Genomic DNA, 17,015 nt, shown 5'->3' on the forward strand with positions numbered 1-17,015 from the left:
TAGACATGGTTTTAAGATTTTAACCTAAAATGAAAGTCCTATCATTTATTTATCCTTAACAACAAATGACCACTACAGACACTTGAAATCATTTATTCAAGGCATTTTTACATAATCTTGCAATCCATAATATAAGCATATAATAAAAGAATGTGAGGGTGTAAAGAAGAATATAAAGCCAGTGTCTGGGCATTTAAAATAAGAGCTCTTCAAAAAAGTTACAAATGTTTTACACATAGGTTACCTGAAAAATTTGGAAGAAATTAAAACGTCATTAAAAACATTACTATACCAGATCACATGTCACTTAGTTCGTAGCAAGCAGCTATATATTAATTAAAAGTTTATATCCTGTGAGCTAAGACTTAATACATTTTACATTCAAGTTGAAATATTTCAGCACCATTTTGGTTTGAAGGATAAATGAAATGCTTTAAGTGTTCAAAAGTGGCCCAGGACTTTTGGTAATTGGGAATGAAATTGAGCTGTTAATTGAATATGTTGATTGTGAATATGAATTCTAGACATAGAAAGTATAGAAAAAGGGTAATTTTTACTTATCAGTGACTATATGGTTAATATCAAAACAAGTTATGTTTAAAACAAAATATTGTCTGTATTTTCAGAAAGTTTGCTGAAGATGAATTCTCAGTGCCACAATCATTTTAGTGCACTGAATTTCCTCCAGAATCTGAATATTGGGGATGTTTGTAAGTGTGATTATCCTATGAGATGTCAGAGAGAGAAAAAATTGCTCATTATTATGAATAATACCTAGTGAATAATTAGATGATAGAGATTGTGAATAAAATTACTATGTAAAAAAATATAGATTTCCTGGAAATAGGCAATGGATTCTTGTGAATACGTGTGGATTCGCATGTTATAGTACTGTTGGGAGACTGAACCTTAGCCTCAAAAGTCAAGACATCTTTAATCTAGACTATGGTCTGAATAATTATGAAGCCACTAATATGGCATATGGAAGGAGTCAATAAATTATTTTCCTATTTAGCCCATTTTTTTCAGAGTCTTTATTAGTCTAAAAGCCAGTCCCTTTTCAGTACTTAACATTCTTAGGTTTACTTCTACTTCCTATTGTAAAAATATTTTATGTGGAATTTGGTAAGACTGGATTAGGTTTTTTATTTAAATTTTATTAATGGATGACTTTTACCAGCTAATCATTATACGTGAGTTTTTGTGGTTATTCAGAGGAGAGATCCCTTGAGGTTCAAAAATATTAAGTGTTAAATCAATACTTGGGAGTTCTTTGGGAGTGTTTAGGCATAGGAGGAAAGAATATTTATATAAGGGATAAGCAAGAATCTTTAGCTTCCTAATTGAAACTTTTTTTTTTTTCAAAATCAACCAAATAGTAGGTGTTATATTTAAGAGGCAGACATTTCAAGGATTGAAAACATAGTTTTAATTATTAGTAACACATACATGCATATAACTATTTATTTTAACTTATTTTTTAAAATAAAATATGGTCATGAAAAACAATAGTGCTAAAAATAGAAAATTTTAGACATGTACTTATAGTTGTTAAAAATGAAATAAGGTGAACCTAAAGGGTAATAATGATATTTTTAATACTTATTGAGGTTAGGGGACAGGTTTTTTTTTTTATATCCCAAGCATGTAAGTGCCTGACATGTATTAGGCCCTCAAATGATGATGGGTGGACAGACAGATGGAAGGCTCAGTGAATGATAGTAAATGTCTTCTCATATGTGTCCAAAGACCGTAATATAGTGTTTACAGGGGTAAGAAGCTCAATGAAATGATAGGCCTTAATGTGTAGATGCCAGTCTGGCTCAGTATTAATACTGACAGTAGTTTTGTTTTGTTTTGTTTTGTTTTTTAAAAAAGCAAGTATATTAAAATACCTCTATTAGAAAAGACTATGACTTGAAAGGATGATTCTACAGTCTTAAAACTAAAAAAGCAACTTAAGGCAAAGAGGTACATCAAAGAAGCTACTCCATAGCTCAGGTACTAGCTCAGTGAAAGTTCTGGGCTCTCTCAAGCTGCATTCTCTGTTGGTAAGTATGTGCCCTGGCAGATGAGGATGGCATCCACCCCGGGATGACTGTCCATCTCTAGCCCATCTTGCTGCGCTGGGCATTAGTGAGTGCAGGATGACTCTTAGGAGTTGGTGTTGACTTCACAACTCTATGACATACGATACAGGGATGCCAACTCACTTTTAAATTTTACCAAACTAGAAATCCCTCGCTGGAGATTTTAATACTGGCTAATGTAGGAAGACTTCTGCCTAAGCCCTACTAACTTAAAAGTGTCCTTTGATTTCTCTCTGTACCTTTTGGAACTAGGAAAAAAAGCAATCTTCCAAATTTTGTTGTGGCACATGGTTTCACAGTTTTAAAATAAAATCACAGCTGTCTCATTATGCAACACAGTCGTTTGTTTTACAGAAAGTTATTTTTTTTTCCCTTATTCACCAGCTCCTCAACTATGTAATGTTATGTGCTTTGCTAATTTGGTTTATACTTCAGACACACAGAAAGAAAAACAAAAAACAAAAAACATGTATTACTGAGTCCTGGATGACCTGATAATGTTCCTATATCTAGATATTATGTTATGTACTCTGGATAATTTAAATTTTTTTTTAGCATTCTTCATTTTAAAGCTGAACATTAAAAAAAAATGTAGAAAAGCTGAAAATCCTAAGATGTTTTTCATTAATGTTTTAAAATATTTGAGAGACAGTTGTGGTTTTGGGAACTTGTTTGTATGATTTTTATGTCAACCAGGAAAATTTTTCAGTTAACTGTTCTACATACTTAAATGCATACATAGTTTCTCTGAATGTATCACATCTATATCAGAATGACTTCCCGTAGACAAAGCTGTCCTCCATACACCAGTCCCCAGAATGGTGATTTTAAGAATGCCACTCAAAAGGTCTGCCCATAGGAAAATTAAAGAATTGAGGCAGCATCAACGAATGTCAGACAGGAGTTAGGCAGCTCAGTTACTTAATTTGTTCCAAAACAAAAGCTGACTTAAGTCAGAATAAAATTGTACACTTAACAGAAAGACAGGAGTTTACTAATTTTAAAATGTAAACATAAAATTTTATATAGGGATGTAACTATCTGAGTACATATATTGCCATTTCTCTGCTATATAGTAATATTTCTTGACACCAATGGTAATGTTTGTTCCTTCGTCAGCACCAAATGTGTCTGTATCTGTTTGAACAGTAGGAGCCTCCTTTCTAAATTAATCTATGCTAAGACAAATACAAGCCAGTTATTGTTATGGTTCACTGAAATCAAGAAAATTCTCAGTTAATAGTAATTTTGGTTCATTCACTAAAATGTTATTTTCCCTTTTACACTATAATTTCCAAAGGAGCATAACAAATTTGGATTTCCTTCAAAGAGCCAAAGTGTACATCTACAGAATGGAAACACTGTGTTCATTCACAAAGTAATATGAATAATATTAAAAATTTCCCAAGTAATGCCAATTTAAATGTTCAAAATCCAGTTATGTGCTTTGTTATAAAACAGTCCAAACAAAAATTCCTTTGTTGCTTTCTGTTCTCTCTTTCAAAATCTATAAATCCTACTGAAGTTAATCTATTTTTTCCCACTTCAGAACACCAGGCACTGATTTATCCATTAGGAGTTTTGGCTTGCTTTCTAATACCTAGATTAAGAAAACAAAATAAGACAAATTATTAACTTGATAATATTCTGAGTGAGTACAGTAGACAAGTTTAACATTGACCCTTTAAAAAACATTTGTAGTAATTTCCCTCCACGTATGCAGTAGTCACCTCGTGAAATTACCCAATACATTATTTTAATAATGTTTGAAGGAAGCGACTATGTTAGCTGCCGAAAGTGTATGCCTGATACCTACAGACTTAATGTTCAGAGTTAAAAGAAACAGCCTCTGAATTAATCAAGAGTAAAGCAGGACTCAGAGGACCAGCAGCCCTGTCCAGATGAGTTCACTCCATGGAGTGGGGCGTGTCCACCTAGAAGCAGGTTCATGGCCACTGCACCATCTCGGGTTGCTCCTTTCCCAGCGTGGTTTTGGATGTAAACGGATGCCTTCAAAAGCAGAGACTGAGTCAAAGCCAACCAATCCAATATGTCATTTATACTGTGATCATAGATCCCCATGTAAAGAAACTAAGCAGTCCAAATCATAAACCAGTGATTTCCAAATATTAAGTTTTGTGAGAGGAGAAATTAATCGTAGTATCATAAAACTGAACTGGGCCACAGTCCCTCAGTCCATTTTTTTGTTGACAATGAGGAAAAAGAGGAGAGAGGTGGAACTCCTGGGTGGTTAAGCATCCAGCTCTTGGTTTCAGCTCAGGTCATGATCTCAGGATCCTGAGATCGAGCCCTGCATTGCGTGCTTAGTGTGGAGTCTGCTTGACGTTCTCTCAATCCCTCTGCTACTGCCCTAGCGTACATGTGTGTGCGCCATGTGCTCGCTCTCACTCTCTCTCTGTCTCTAAAAAATAAATAAATCTTAAAAAAAAAAAAAAAGAAGAAGAAGGAGAGTGGATATATCAAAGGCACACCCTGTCCTTCTGGGTAGTTTTTATGCACCAGTGGAAAGTTCTCCAGTATGTGATTAGCATGAAAACACTGAGCGAACTGAGGGATGATACATCTTGAAGAGTTAAAAAGGTACAATAACATTACCAAGGGAATCACATGCCGCGCTGTTCTCAGAACCACCAGACTGACCACGCAGCTTTAGGCAAGTTACACTCCTTGCTCAAGGAACTTCAAAGACTCCCCATGGCCTTCAGAATGAAGTTCAAACTTTCTAGCTTGCTCTTCAATGCTCCCTTTGATCTGGTCCCAACTTACTCTTCCATCCTTTTCGCCCAAATCTTAACTCCTTAGCCACACTAGAAGACTTGGTTTTCCAAATATGCCCTGCAGTTTCTCCCTGCTGTGGGGTGGCCAATGATGCTGACTCCTCCTGGCATGCCCTTCCTTAACTGCCCCCCAGGCCAGTCCTCCTCAGCCTTCAAGGCCCAGTTCACATCCTGTCCTAAAGCCACTCCTGAATCTCAGCCAGAGGAAATCTCTCCTTCCTCTGAATGCCGATTCCCAGCAAGGGAGACCAGAAGCAAAAGTCAGAATAAAGGAGGCAGGCATCGTTCTCCTGAAGGTGAGGGTTCCTTTCTCAAGGTCTCTGCACATCTTTCATTAGTTTCCACTCATAGAGTGGATCTTGTTATTTGATTACAAAGCACTGTGGGTCCTTTCACCTTCCCATATTTCCATCTGATCCATATTGCTTATTAAAATTTTACCTCAACCACTCTTGCAATTTAGTTACAGTCAGTGACACCTGGTTTAAAAAAAAGAAAAGAACAACTCTGTGCTGGAGCAATATAATGATTTTTATTTGTACTAAATACTTGGCAATATCCAATTCAGTAGATTCTACTCGTGAACATCCTCTGCTACAGGAGTTACATCTCCAGACCTGTTCTTAGTGCAAGGTCAGTCGTTGTATCTGGGGGTCACCCAGCAGATAGCAGAGGTCCTTCTGTTTCCCCTGCATTTCATCTTACCCCTCATAGAGTTTCATAGTGCCTCTCTACTCCAGTTATATGTGTATTTCTCTCGGCCTCTCAATTCCACAGCCTAAATTCCCTGAAAGAGAGGGTCATTTCTCTACTGTGCGAGTGTTGAATTAGAGTCTACATGGTGGCAGGCCTGTACCCGGGAAACGGGTGGACAGGGGTCTAGGTCCCAGCCATGATAGAGCGGATAGGAGACAAACATCATACAGGAGATTCACAAGTAATTAATTGAGAATTGTTGTAACACAACTACAAGGGAAGAGTATAAAGGGTCAGAAATCATACTTATCTTTGCCTTACTCTCTAATACCTAGTGTATGGCCTCAGTAAAGACAAAGTGCAAAAGTGAGAATGCCGATGAATAAACAGAGAATGAGTGAATAAGGAATCCTAAAAATTAGGAGAAATTAATTAATCCATGTATTTTACATTATTTTAGTTTATCTTAGCTTCAATTACACTGACGTGCTGAGGATTTTCATTTATACTTTGATCAGCTCCACACAATAGGGGCCATAAACCCAGCCAGGTTTTCTGCCTGATGGGCACGTTCAGGAGGATATACTGGATTTTCTTTTTCCGGTGCTATCCCTTTGCTGTCATAGGCTGCATCTATCCCTAGAGCTGTGATGAAACTTGTCCAGTACAGGATCGGCTCCTTCATGGAAGAAGAAAAAGGCTCCCTCCAACGGCAATGCAGCCCAAGCCACGGTGCCTGGCCCTGTCCATGAAAAATGGACTGCTCTACAGAAGCCTCACACTTCCACTGGCCAGGAGCCCGGGGTGGGGAAGAACCTGCACAACCAGGCTGAGGTGAGTTTGGGAAATCCCACAAACTTCAGATTTACGTGAGGCCAGCCACTGCCCTGGTTTGTGAATCCAGGAGAAATGTGTGTTAAGTGTAAATCACTAGTGTAAGCTCTAGTGACAAGTCTCCACGTGACCCCTGAGGCACTGGTGCCCTCTCCCACGTTGCTGCATGTTCAGCATCATTCTAATGCTGTTGTTCTGGTTGGGATCAGTCACAGGTGGCACAGGGGTTTAGGCTTGCTAGCCCAGCAACACTAGAGCAGACAGGGCTTCAAGGACGGAGGAGGACAGAGACAAGCCAATCACACTACCTAACTCTGCTCCCATTACTTTCATCACAGCGTCACCCCTATTAATATCCATGTGCTGGGATTCCCTCCGAGATTTCATTCAAAGAAGGGTTTAGGGGCTAGGCAAATGGAGGAACCTCCACACAGCACTCCTTTTTGTAGGGTATTTTTCTAGTACTTGTGGTTTTAGAACTCAAATTTGTAAAATCTTGGTTTCTACAGAACAGTCGGTCTGACCTCTTCAGTGGAGTGCTTTAAAGCAGTGATTTTCAAAATGCACTTTAAAGAACTCTTGGAATTTCTTCAGAGCTGCTTCATGGACGCTGGCGAAGAGACAGGAAATCCAACTGTTTGGGATCCCACAAGGTCACCCACACAGCATATGGCATGTTTTACATACTCAGCCACCACACGGGCTTTTCTCAGTAAACAGTGTGTTCTGTGTGCATGTCTTGTCTCGGAAGCTAAGCTTTAGGATGATAAAAACCGGAGTACATCTCCCCACCCCCTTCTCTAGCATCACCAAAGAAAGATCGGCTCTAATTTTGTGATAGCACGGACAGTAGTAGAAACAGACACAGGTAGGGGCGCTTGGGTGGCTCAGTCAGTTAAGCATCTGCCGCATCAGGTCATGAGCTCAGAGTCCTGGGATCGAATCAGATTCCCTGACTCAGAGTCCCTGCTCAGAGGGGAGTCTGCTTCTCCCTCTCCCTTTGCCCCTCCCCCCACTCGTGCTCGAGCTCTCTCTCTCTCTTTCTCTCTCTCAAACAAATAAAAATAAAAATCTTAGAAAAGAAACAAACACATGTATAATGCCTGTCAGTGAACTAAAACGCTTCGAGAGGAGAATTCTAAGCTAGGCAAAGAGGACTCACGGTGAAATCGTGCAGCCCGAGGCATAGGCATGGTGTCCCGTGTAGCGGATTTCACAGCGCACAACGTTGTTGGAATAGTCCGATTCAGGCACCAGGTAGCTGGGGTTCACACTGACCTAGGCAACATAAACATCATCCATGTTTCAGATTTCATCAGCAGTGTTTGCTGGTTAATTTCTTCCTATTTCCACAGGGCTAGAACAAGGAAATGCTTCAACTAAATCAAGCAGGGAGGGGATTTAAAAAGTAAAGCAAGTGGTGAAATTCTGGAGAAGTTATAGAAGGAGGCTCTATATTTTCCCCCTGAAGTTCCTTAAAATATTTTTTTTTCATATAGGTAGGTTGGTTTAGAAATATTTCTAGGAGACCTTGAATTGCTTGCAGGATTATGGTTATCTCACAATGAATTCACAAGGGGAAGCCCACTGAGTTGCAGTCGAAATAAATTAAAGTTTTCTATTTTCAAAGGTCTCTACCTTTAGAATGTAGTTTCCAGGTTTTACATCCGTAATATCAATCCACTGGCAGTCTATGTCTGCATTATAGGTATCATAACAGCCAGGACTCAACCCCTAAAACAAACAAAATTTAAAAATGTAAAAAGATGGTATATGGTTAGAGTATGCTAAAGAATGTGCTTATTATTTGCAAATTAAATTTTAAGTTAGTACTTACAAGAGTTTGACATAAAACTATACTTATATTGCATCTCCTTTGAGAAGTACATATTACTCAGCCTTATAGCACCTCCAGCTAAAAAAAATACAGGACTAATATAAGTAGTAGTACATCTAGCTTCTTAAAAGTGTCATCAATCACCAGTGATAAATACAATCTTAAGTGACAGAATAGGCCTCCATCAAAATTCTAGAATATCACCAGTTCGGGAATAAAGGCCATGTAATAATCCACCTAACTCACATGTCCTCAGTACAAACCTTCCCACTTTCTCTTGGAAATCACCTTCCTTTACTCTGAATGCCCCGATTTTATAGTGTTTGTCCTCTAATGCTCTGTATTATAATAGTACCCTATAAGAATATATCCAACTACAGATTATAAACTCCCTGAGGCTGGAGTCTTTGTTGCATTTTTGAGTAGCTAACATTTATAAAGTATGTAGTATGTGCCAGGAACCATTTTAAACATGTTACACCTATAAATTCAATTTTCACAAGTACGTGAGATAGGTGCTATTCTTATCCCCATTTTGCAGGTGAGGAAAATGAGTCATTTTAATGTCAATCAAGTCACTCGAGGATATATAGATAGTAAGTGGCTGAGCTGGCTTTCAGTTTAGATGTTGAGGGCCCAGGGTCCCTGGGTCCCCACCACACTATTCTCTTTCTCTCATTGCTACTGAAATATGTTATTGAATTAAAGGGATGCATGTATGTCTCAGTAAATCGATACTACCACATCACTCCACTTGCTAAGATACTCCCTTCAATAAGGAAATGAGTGCCTTCTACAGGCAGGGAGGAGAAAAATTCCAGTAAGATAGGGTCCTTGCTCTCCAGAGAGTTACAGCCTGGGGAAATTTGCTCAAATTGGAGTCCGTAGGTATGTTCTTGATTCCTTTAGTTCTTCTTGAGAACTTTGAATTGTATTTTCATTCTAATACGAATCTAAAGTAAATTTAAAAGCATATGCTAGAATCATTTTAACTCATTACTTCCATTTCATTTCAGCCCCCCAAATTTCTTCGGTGCTTAAGATCACTTTGGTCACCAAAGAGATGGCAAGATCCTCTAAGCATATTCTAGCAATACTGGTGTGGCTCTTGCTGGATTGGGGAAGAAGGGCACAGCACCTGTGATCTCATTCAGCACACAATAGCACAGACAGGCCAAACTCAAAAGTACCTGTGCCTCAGCAGGGAGAACCATATGGAGATTTTTCAGTTTCTGGGCCCAGCACATTAATTCTGATTCTGGCACATACTAGATACTCAGTAAGCATTAGCTATTGTAGTTGTTGCTACTACACCTAACACCAAGTCCCACCACCTCCCATGGCGTTGTAACACCTCCAATCATTGGATGAGCTATGTATTTAAGACTGTTTAAACAATGCCACAATGCTGATCTTACCTTCAAGTGAACAAAAGAGCTTTAATGAGCGCTGAAATTGGTACTCCTGCTAGCAGGATTTAAGTCAAGTTTTAACTTTGATTATTTGAACTAGCGCACAAATAACGGGAATTTTTAAGGCTATTGAAAAATCAGGCATGTCCTGTATTCAAAATCGAACTTTAAAAACAGATGAAATGTAGAGACCCTTGGGGCGCCTGGGTGGCTCAGTCGGTTAAGCGTCTGCCTTTGGCTCAGGTCATGATTTCAGGGTCCTGGTATTGAGCCCCGCATCAGGCTCCCTGCTCAGTAAGGAACCTGCTTCTCCCTCTCCCCGCCCCCGACTCATGCTCTCTCTCTCTCAAATAAATAAAATCTTTAAAAAAAAAAAAAAGAAAGAAATGTAGAGCCTTAACTAATGCTGTCTAAATTAGCTGTTTGGTTTTAGCAAAAGAGAAGCGGTGGTTACATTAAATTAATGAGGTTAATGTAACTGTTTCTAGTTTCATATATGTTGAAAATGTAAATTTGTTATCTAAGAATTAAGAGTTATATGGAAGTATAGATATAAGGAAGTGATATCTACTTTTATATTTGGATACATTCAAACAACATTGTAATACAACTATTCTAAGTCAACATTGGGGTTTTGTGAGAGTTGTTTTGCCCCTTTAAGTGAAGTCCATGTTCAAGAAACACCAGTCTAGTGAAAAACACAAATACATCAATCACTTGCAATGCAAGACCTGGTGAACAGTGGTTTAAATAGGACATAAACGGAAGATGATTAATAAGAAAGCTACCATAGAAAATGAAGTGGGGTCACCCCAAGGAACTGGAAAACTAGAAGAACTATAAATACCTAGAGACCTAAATTCAAATATTTCAACAGAGAGCTGTCCAGAGTGCCTCTTTTTCTAAATGGAAAGAATAAACGCCAGGGCCTCTGCATAGGCGGGCGGCCACTGCGGAGATCGTTGAGCGAAAAGGGGATCTCTCTGCCCACATATGTGTAATGTGTGGGTAGGTTACCTCAACTTTTAGTTAAAGGGTAAGTGCTGCCCCCAGAGCATGTGGAATTGAACCTCTTCCCCCTCCCATTGCTCTGATGTTTTAAGTTCAGAGAAAGAAACAGCGGTAACATTTAGGTCACTAAAAAGCTTCTAGCCACAGCCCCGGAATTTGCTCCCCGAGATGCTAGCTGCTGATCCTTTCCTGCCCTGCGTTATGTACGTTCACTGCTCCTTGCCAGAATTTCGGCTGCACTAAAATTACAACGTCCTCTTACAAATGAGGGTGTCTTGTGGAAATACTGGCATGGCTTTTAACTGACACACATTTTCCCATTTATAAGACATACACACTGCTTAGGTCAGCACTATTTTTAAAAATCCATCCAAAGGACATCTGACATCAATTATACTGTAGGTTTAACTACATATGCGTGGAGAAAGAAATTGTGTCCTTCTGCTCCCATTTGCATGCTTGAAAGAGACTGGTTTTAAAGTGCTTTTTAAGAAACTTAGGTTCTCTCTTTTCTAACCCCAATCACCATTCTCTCTCTAACTTAAGAGGTGGAGGGAGGAATGGTTTTTTTGTTTTGTTTTGTTTTGTTTTTGTTTTTGTTTTTTTAATTCTTATGTTAATCCCCATACATTACATCATTAGTTTTAGATGTAGTGTTCCATGATTCATTGTTTGTGCATAACACCCAGTGCTCCATGCAGAATGTGCCCTCCTCAATACCCACCACCAGGCTAACCCATCCTCCCACCCCCCTCCCCTCTAGAACCCTGTTTGTTTTTCAGAGTCCATCGTCTCTCATGGTTCGTCTACCCCTCCGATTTCCCCCGCTTCATTCTTCCCCTCCCGCTACCTTCTTCTTCTTCTTCTTTTTTTTTCCTTAACATATATTGCATTATTTGTTTCAGAGGTACAGATCTGAGATTCAACAGTCTTGCACAATTCACAGCGCTTACCAGAGCACATACCCTCCCCAGTGTCTATCACCCAGTCACCCCATCCTTCCCACCCCACCCCCCACTCCAGCAACCCTCAGTTTGTTTCCTGAGATTAAGAATTGGGAGGAATGGTTTTGAAGGTGAGAACACAGAAGTGTCTTCACCGTTATTTACCAAGCCAGTTAAAGAGTACAGAATGAGTGCAGATCCTGGACACCAGTCAGATTTGTTCAGGGACTAAACCGCTTCTTTCTACTGTGAAACATAGCAACTATGCACATGCACTTTCTATGATGATGAAATTCTTTAAAAATAATTTGAATCTGGGGAGCCTGGGTGGCTCAGTCACTTAAGCGTCCGACTCTTGATTTCAGTTCAGGTCATGATCTCAGGGTTGTGAGATCAAGCCCCATGTCGGGGATTCTCTCTCTCCCTCTCCTTCTACCCTTCCCCACCCTTTCTCTCCCTCTCTAAAAATAAATACATTAATTATAATAATTTGAATCATCAAGTGACCAGCTTCCTTTTCCCAATTATTTTCCATCTTGACTAGATGACCCCCTAAATCAAACAGTTTATATAAAAATGACTGGCAGGAGGAAAGAAAAAGAGAAGACCACACTGTTTTCTCTCTGAAGCCTGCGGGTTCCTGAGGTCAGGGGGCCAACCCACCTGTGTATGCGCAGTACATGCAAATCGCCTGTGGTAGCCATAGTCACAGGATGTGTCCTCAAGACAGAAACTGGCTTTGTGGCCTTCAGCCACTCTCCTCTGGGTACCAGCATCAAGTAGGTCATAGTGGCTGAATTCATCCATGCTGTGGTAATGTCTGATGTCCCACACAACACAGAGACAGAGATCAGTAACATACGGAGAAAGGCATGAGGACTTTAGATGACTTCCCCACTGCCTCCCACACTTGTTTTCACATTACAATTGAGATCCAGTTTATCTTCTTAAAGCTAGATTCATGCTAGCTTTTTTTTTTCCCCCAGGAAGAGCCATCTATCAGAACTGTAAGCCTTTAAACTTGCTTCTAGGAAAAAAGGACTTCTTTTGAGTATTTTGTTTTCCTATTCCACCCTGTTTTATCTTTGAATATTAATTAGAAGTAGACACTAAATGATCTGTGTTTAAGTAAAACCTGCCATATGCTCTCTAGTCTGTTTCTTTTGGCTTCCAGTACTGATGTTTCATTCCAAATAAAAGAAGAGCACATGACTCTTGGGAGGTTTCTGTGAGATTTTAAAAAAATGTAAAACCATTACTAAAATGCAAGGGAGAAGTACTGGTATGTTTCCCCCATCATTATTATTTAACTAGTATAAACTTTTATTTAGAAATAAAATAATTCTATTTTATCAAAAAATTAGGTGTTCTTATCTGCTTTTCTCATTTCATTAAAGGAAAGGTGCTGAGCCATGTATCTTCTCACATAAGGAAAGAACAAGAAAAAATTGCTCAAATTGCAGAAGGTTTCAGGGTATCCATCAGGATTTCCTGGCATTACCAGGATTCCCGGGCAAGTTACCAAGGCAAATTATAGAATCACCTTATATAGAGATCTTTAAATTTAGGACAGAACAGACAATTACCCTGGGTTTAACACAGGCAAAAGATAGAGGTAGGTCCTTCTCAGCTCATGGAGTATATCATCTCTATCTTTCTTTGAGGTTGGTGTATGAATCCTTCTGATAACAACTTGTAGTTTTTATTAAATGCTAACTAGGGCGCCTGGGTGGCTCAGTCAGTTAAGCGTCTGCCTTTGGCTCAAGTCATGATCCCGGGATCCTGGGATGGAGCCCCGAATCAGACTCCCTGCTAAGCAGGGAGTCTGCTTCTCCCTCTGCCCCTCCTCCCACTGGTTCTCTCAATTTCCCTCTCTCTCTCAAATAAGTAAATAAAATCTTTAAAAAAAATACTAACTAACTGTAGATGATTTTGGCTATAACAAGCTTTTTTTAGAAATCTTACCTGTAGTATATTGGAATAAAATTCTAGTGAAGCCAATTGCTGGAACGTATCAGCAATTTTAATGAACTGGACTTAGAATTTCCATTTTGAAAACAGGATCTGGTAGTTGATGTATTTTCTTAAAGAAAGACTCCCTTGATGATGTCACATTACACAGAGAATTTTCTAGAAATAAGACTTTGCATTTGCACATCAAGAACTACCTGAAAAAGGAAGAGGCAACTCGGAAGTACCCAGGAGGCCCATCCACTTACTGGTGACAGCTGTGCCATTCCCAGGAATATCTCGGTCGGCTTGGTAAGAAATCTGATGTCCCTTGGTTTTTCACTCTTTGGGGGAATCTTAGCAGCACCCTGTGATCATAATCTCTGACATCTGCTCTATATGCTGTGCTGTGATTTTGAAAAAGAAAACATTACTTTCACAGGATATTAACTGAAGACAAATTCCAAGCAAAACCATTTCCATTTTATAATAGCAACTACCTCCCACCTCCAACTAGACTATCAGTTGCAAGAGGCATTTTGCTTATTTTGTTTATTGCTGAATCTCCAGGTCCTAGAACAGTGCCTGGCAAGTGGCCAAAGTTCAGTGAATATTTGTTGAATAAGTGAATAAATGACAACTATGGAAATCTGCAGTAAAGTGTGAAAAAGGATAATAAAATTAGCACTACAAATGTACATGTGATAAGTAAATTCTGTATTTATAATCAGTTCTTGTTTAACCACGTGAATGAGTAGAAAGTATCCCAAATAAAAAAAAAATCCTATGTACTTATTAAGAACTTTGAATTCATCAATAGGTTTCTTCTTAAACACTTTCCTAAGATGTAAAGTGGAGAAATAATTCTAGAAGCATACACCCAGATTAGATAAATAATTTGTAACTTCGCTATCTTGAAAACAATGGCATGACTGTAATAATATCCTAGGGAGTGCAATAGAGGGAGTGATGCAAGACTTAATGAAAATGGTAAGTTCGGCTTTCTTCTCTTCCTTTAGCCTGACAGTTCTGAAGGGTCAGAGAGGGAGAAATATACAACTGAACAGATAAATATTACTCTGTCCCTTCTAACGTATTTTGTGTGAATATATATATTCACATACTGTTGAGTATTTTCACTTTCCACTTGAAAAATTTTTATGAGACCTATCAGAACATCTTTTGCTCCCTCTGCTGGTTTCCCAGAAGCAAAGTCAGAGAATTCCATTCCCCAAACTGCTATGATTTTATTTTAGCACTGATTCAAAAACAAAGCTCTTGCTCATGCTCTTATTCTGGCTGAAGTAATACCAAAACAACTAAGTTAAATTGTGGCCTCAAACAAAAGATGAAAACCTAACCTTTGCTGATGAGGGGTGCCCCACTGGCAAGTTAGCCCTCTGTTTTTTTAAGGGGTCACTGACAAGCTCTTCCATTACAATATTTTTTCCACGTTATTGTACAGTTCTTTAATAGGAAGTTATGGGAAACCATTGGCTCCAAAGTTTGAGGATCTTGGAAAAAGAATGTGAGATCCCAACTCTCCAGGATAGGGATTCGCCCCCACCTCCCTGATTTGTGTCACAGTTTGAAAGACAGAACCCACAGAAATCTTCAAAATGTTAACTCTCCATCCAGGTCCGCATGCCCAGGAGACCACATTCCACTTCGCAGCTCTTGCCCCATTTCCCAACTCTTGTCTGCATGGACCGAGAGCGGTCAGACCAGGCACAAGACCAGCGCCTGAAGCGAGATGGGGCAGCGAGGCCGCGGAGATCCCAGCCAGTACCTGGCCAAGCAGTTTTCCTCCGCAGCGCATCTCAGGTTGTACATGGCCATCTTTTGCACGTACGTGGACGCCTGGATGTAGTACGGGTCTGGCACCAGGTCCGGGAGACCTAAACGTCAGGAGGCGATGGGGGGAGGTAGCGGTGAGACAACCCAGTGGCCCCTACCCCGGCTCCGGGTCCCTCCGTGTCCCTTACTCTTCACCCTTCACCCAACCGGGCTGCGGGTAGCAGGAGAACGGGGGACGCCCAGGGCTGCAAAGCATAAGTGGAAAGAAAGCAGGAGGGGCCAGGCGCGCGGTTTGCACCAGATTCCAGGGCTGCCTTTGCAGGCGCAGGGGGAGGGAATCGGATCAGCGGGACTAAGGCCTGCCGCGCCCAGGCAGCCACGTTGGGGAGCCACAGCGTTGGGGAAGGAGTGCGCGGCTGCTTCCTGCGACTTGGGGGGTGCTTACCGTACTGGAAATAGCCGGTGCCGTATCCGGGCCGGTACCTGCTCCCGGGCCGGGGCCTTTCGTACGTGTCGTAGTAGTTGTAATAGGGGTTGTCGTCGGAGTACTTGTAGGGGTTGTACGGGTCGTCGCCCACCATGCCGTCTACGCGGCTGGGCGGCTGCAGGTTACTGAGCGTCGGGCGCTCTCCGGGAGCCGTCCGGTTGCCGTCGCGCGAGTCCCCAGCGTCGCGGGCCCCGGACGACGAGTAGCCAGCTTGGAACCAATGGCGGGCGGCGGGTCTGGGTCGGCCGGCGACCCCCGACGTGCCTGCAGTGCGCTCGCGTGCTGCCGCCGTGCGGTTGCGGAGCAGCAGGATCGGCGTGCGCGGCTGCGGGGCTGCGGCGTTGGCAGCGCCCGGGGCGGTGGTGCCCGGGTCCCGTCTGCGCTGCGGCTGGTACTGCGAGCCCAGGCTCAGCAGGCTGAACACCTGCCCGTTGTTCTCCCATTGGATCCTCTGGCGCCAGGCGGCCGGAGCCGGCGGCTGCTGGCGAGGGGGCTGCTGCTGGCCGGCGGCCGGCGGGGCGCAGCGCAGGAGCGCGCAGAGCTGCAGGGGCCCGAGCAGGAGCGCGGTCCAGGCGAAGCGCATCGCTCCCTTTGCCTGATTGTCCCCACTCCGGGAGGACTAGGTCGGAGAAAAGAAAAACGGGGCCCAAATCACGTGAAGGAGGGAGAAATCTTCAACCAGGGAGGCGGGCGGAGCGCGGGTAACTCAGTCACCACAAGCAGTGCCAAGGGTGGGCTGCAGACCCTTGTCCTGTAGAGGCGGCTGCTGGGACGTGGCACCCGCCTGTCTCTTCTTTCCCAGTCCTTCTGGAAGGCGACGGGGAGCGGCGCGGCGGCCCCGGCGAGCGGGCAGCGTCTGGAGTGAAGGAAGGAGGAGAGATTTTAAACTTTCTGGCACGTTTGCAAAGTTACACAAGCAGTTCTGGCCCGGCAGCCCCTCCGCTATTTGTTCACGTAATGCGATTGGAAACGTGCAAGGCGGACAGCTCCTCGCCTCTGCCCCTCCCTCCCCGTCCTGTCCTCCTCCCCCCAGACACGTTGCACAGGGAGCGTTAAGGGGAAAGAACAAAACGGAACACACATCCTGAGACACACTCGGCTTAATCTGGGGCGAACATGCAGGAATTTCAAAAGACTCAGACAGGCGAAGGCAGCCAGG

General features: G+C 41.8%; 1 protein-coding gene across 2 annotated transcripts; it reads right to left on the reverse strand.

Moving 5' to 3' along the window:
* Window positions 1–1,590: 1,590 nt before the first annotated feature.
* Window positions 1,591–16,799, reverse strand: LOX (lysyl oxidase). 2 transcript variants are annotated; one of them, XM_044916786.1, is made up of 7 exons: window positions 15,815–16,799; window positions 15,362–15,470; window positions 13,842–13,979; window positions 12,286–12,442; window positions 8,057–8,152; window positions 7,581–7,696; window positions 1,591–3,690 (listed from the first exon to the last, which is right to left on the reverse strand). In XM_044916786.1, the coding sequence occupies exons 1-7, from the start codon at window positions 16,437–16,439 to the stop codon at window positions 3,684–3,686; spliced, it is 1,248 nt and encodes a 415-aa protein (XP_044772721.1). In that variant the 5' UTR covers window positions 16,440–16,799; the 3' UTR covers window positions 1,591–3,683. The 2 variants fall into 2 exon arrangements, with proteins under 2 accessions (XP_044772721.1, XP_021557599.1); XM_021701924.1 differs by lacking the exon at window positions 1,591–3,690 and having other exon boundaries at window positions 7,577–7,696; window positions 15,815–16,539.
* Window positions 16,800–17,015: the final 216 nt, after the last annotated feature.

Source organism: Neomonachus schauinslandi, chromosome 7, assembly GCF_002201575.2.
Source record: "Neomonachus schauinslandi chromosome 7, ASM220157v2, whole genome shotgun sequence".
In the NCBI taxonomy this organism is placed as follows: Eukaryota; Metazoa; Chordata; class Mammalia; order Carnivora; family Phocidae; genus Neomonachus; species Neomonachus schauinslandi.

Coding starts and splice junctions, on each gene's coding strand:
- LOX (XM_044916786.1), bottom strand. CDS start 16,439: ATGCGCTTCGCCTGGACCGCGCTCCTGCTCGGGCCCCTGCAGCTCTGC. Junction 15,471..15,814: donor CACCGGCTATTTCCAGTACG/GTAAGCACCCCC, acceptor CCTGACGTTTAG/GTCTCCCGGACCTGGTGCCA. Junction 12,443..13,841: donor GAATGGCACAGCTGTCACCA/GTAAGTGGATGG, acceptor GTGGGACATCAG/ACATTACCACAGCATGGATG.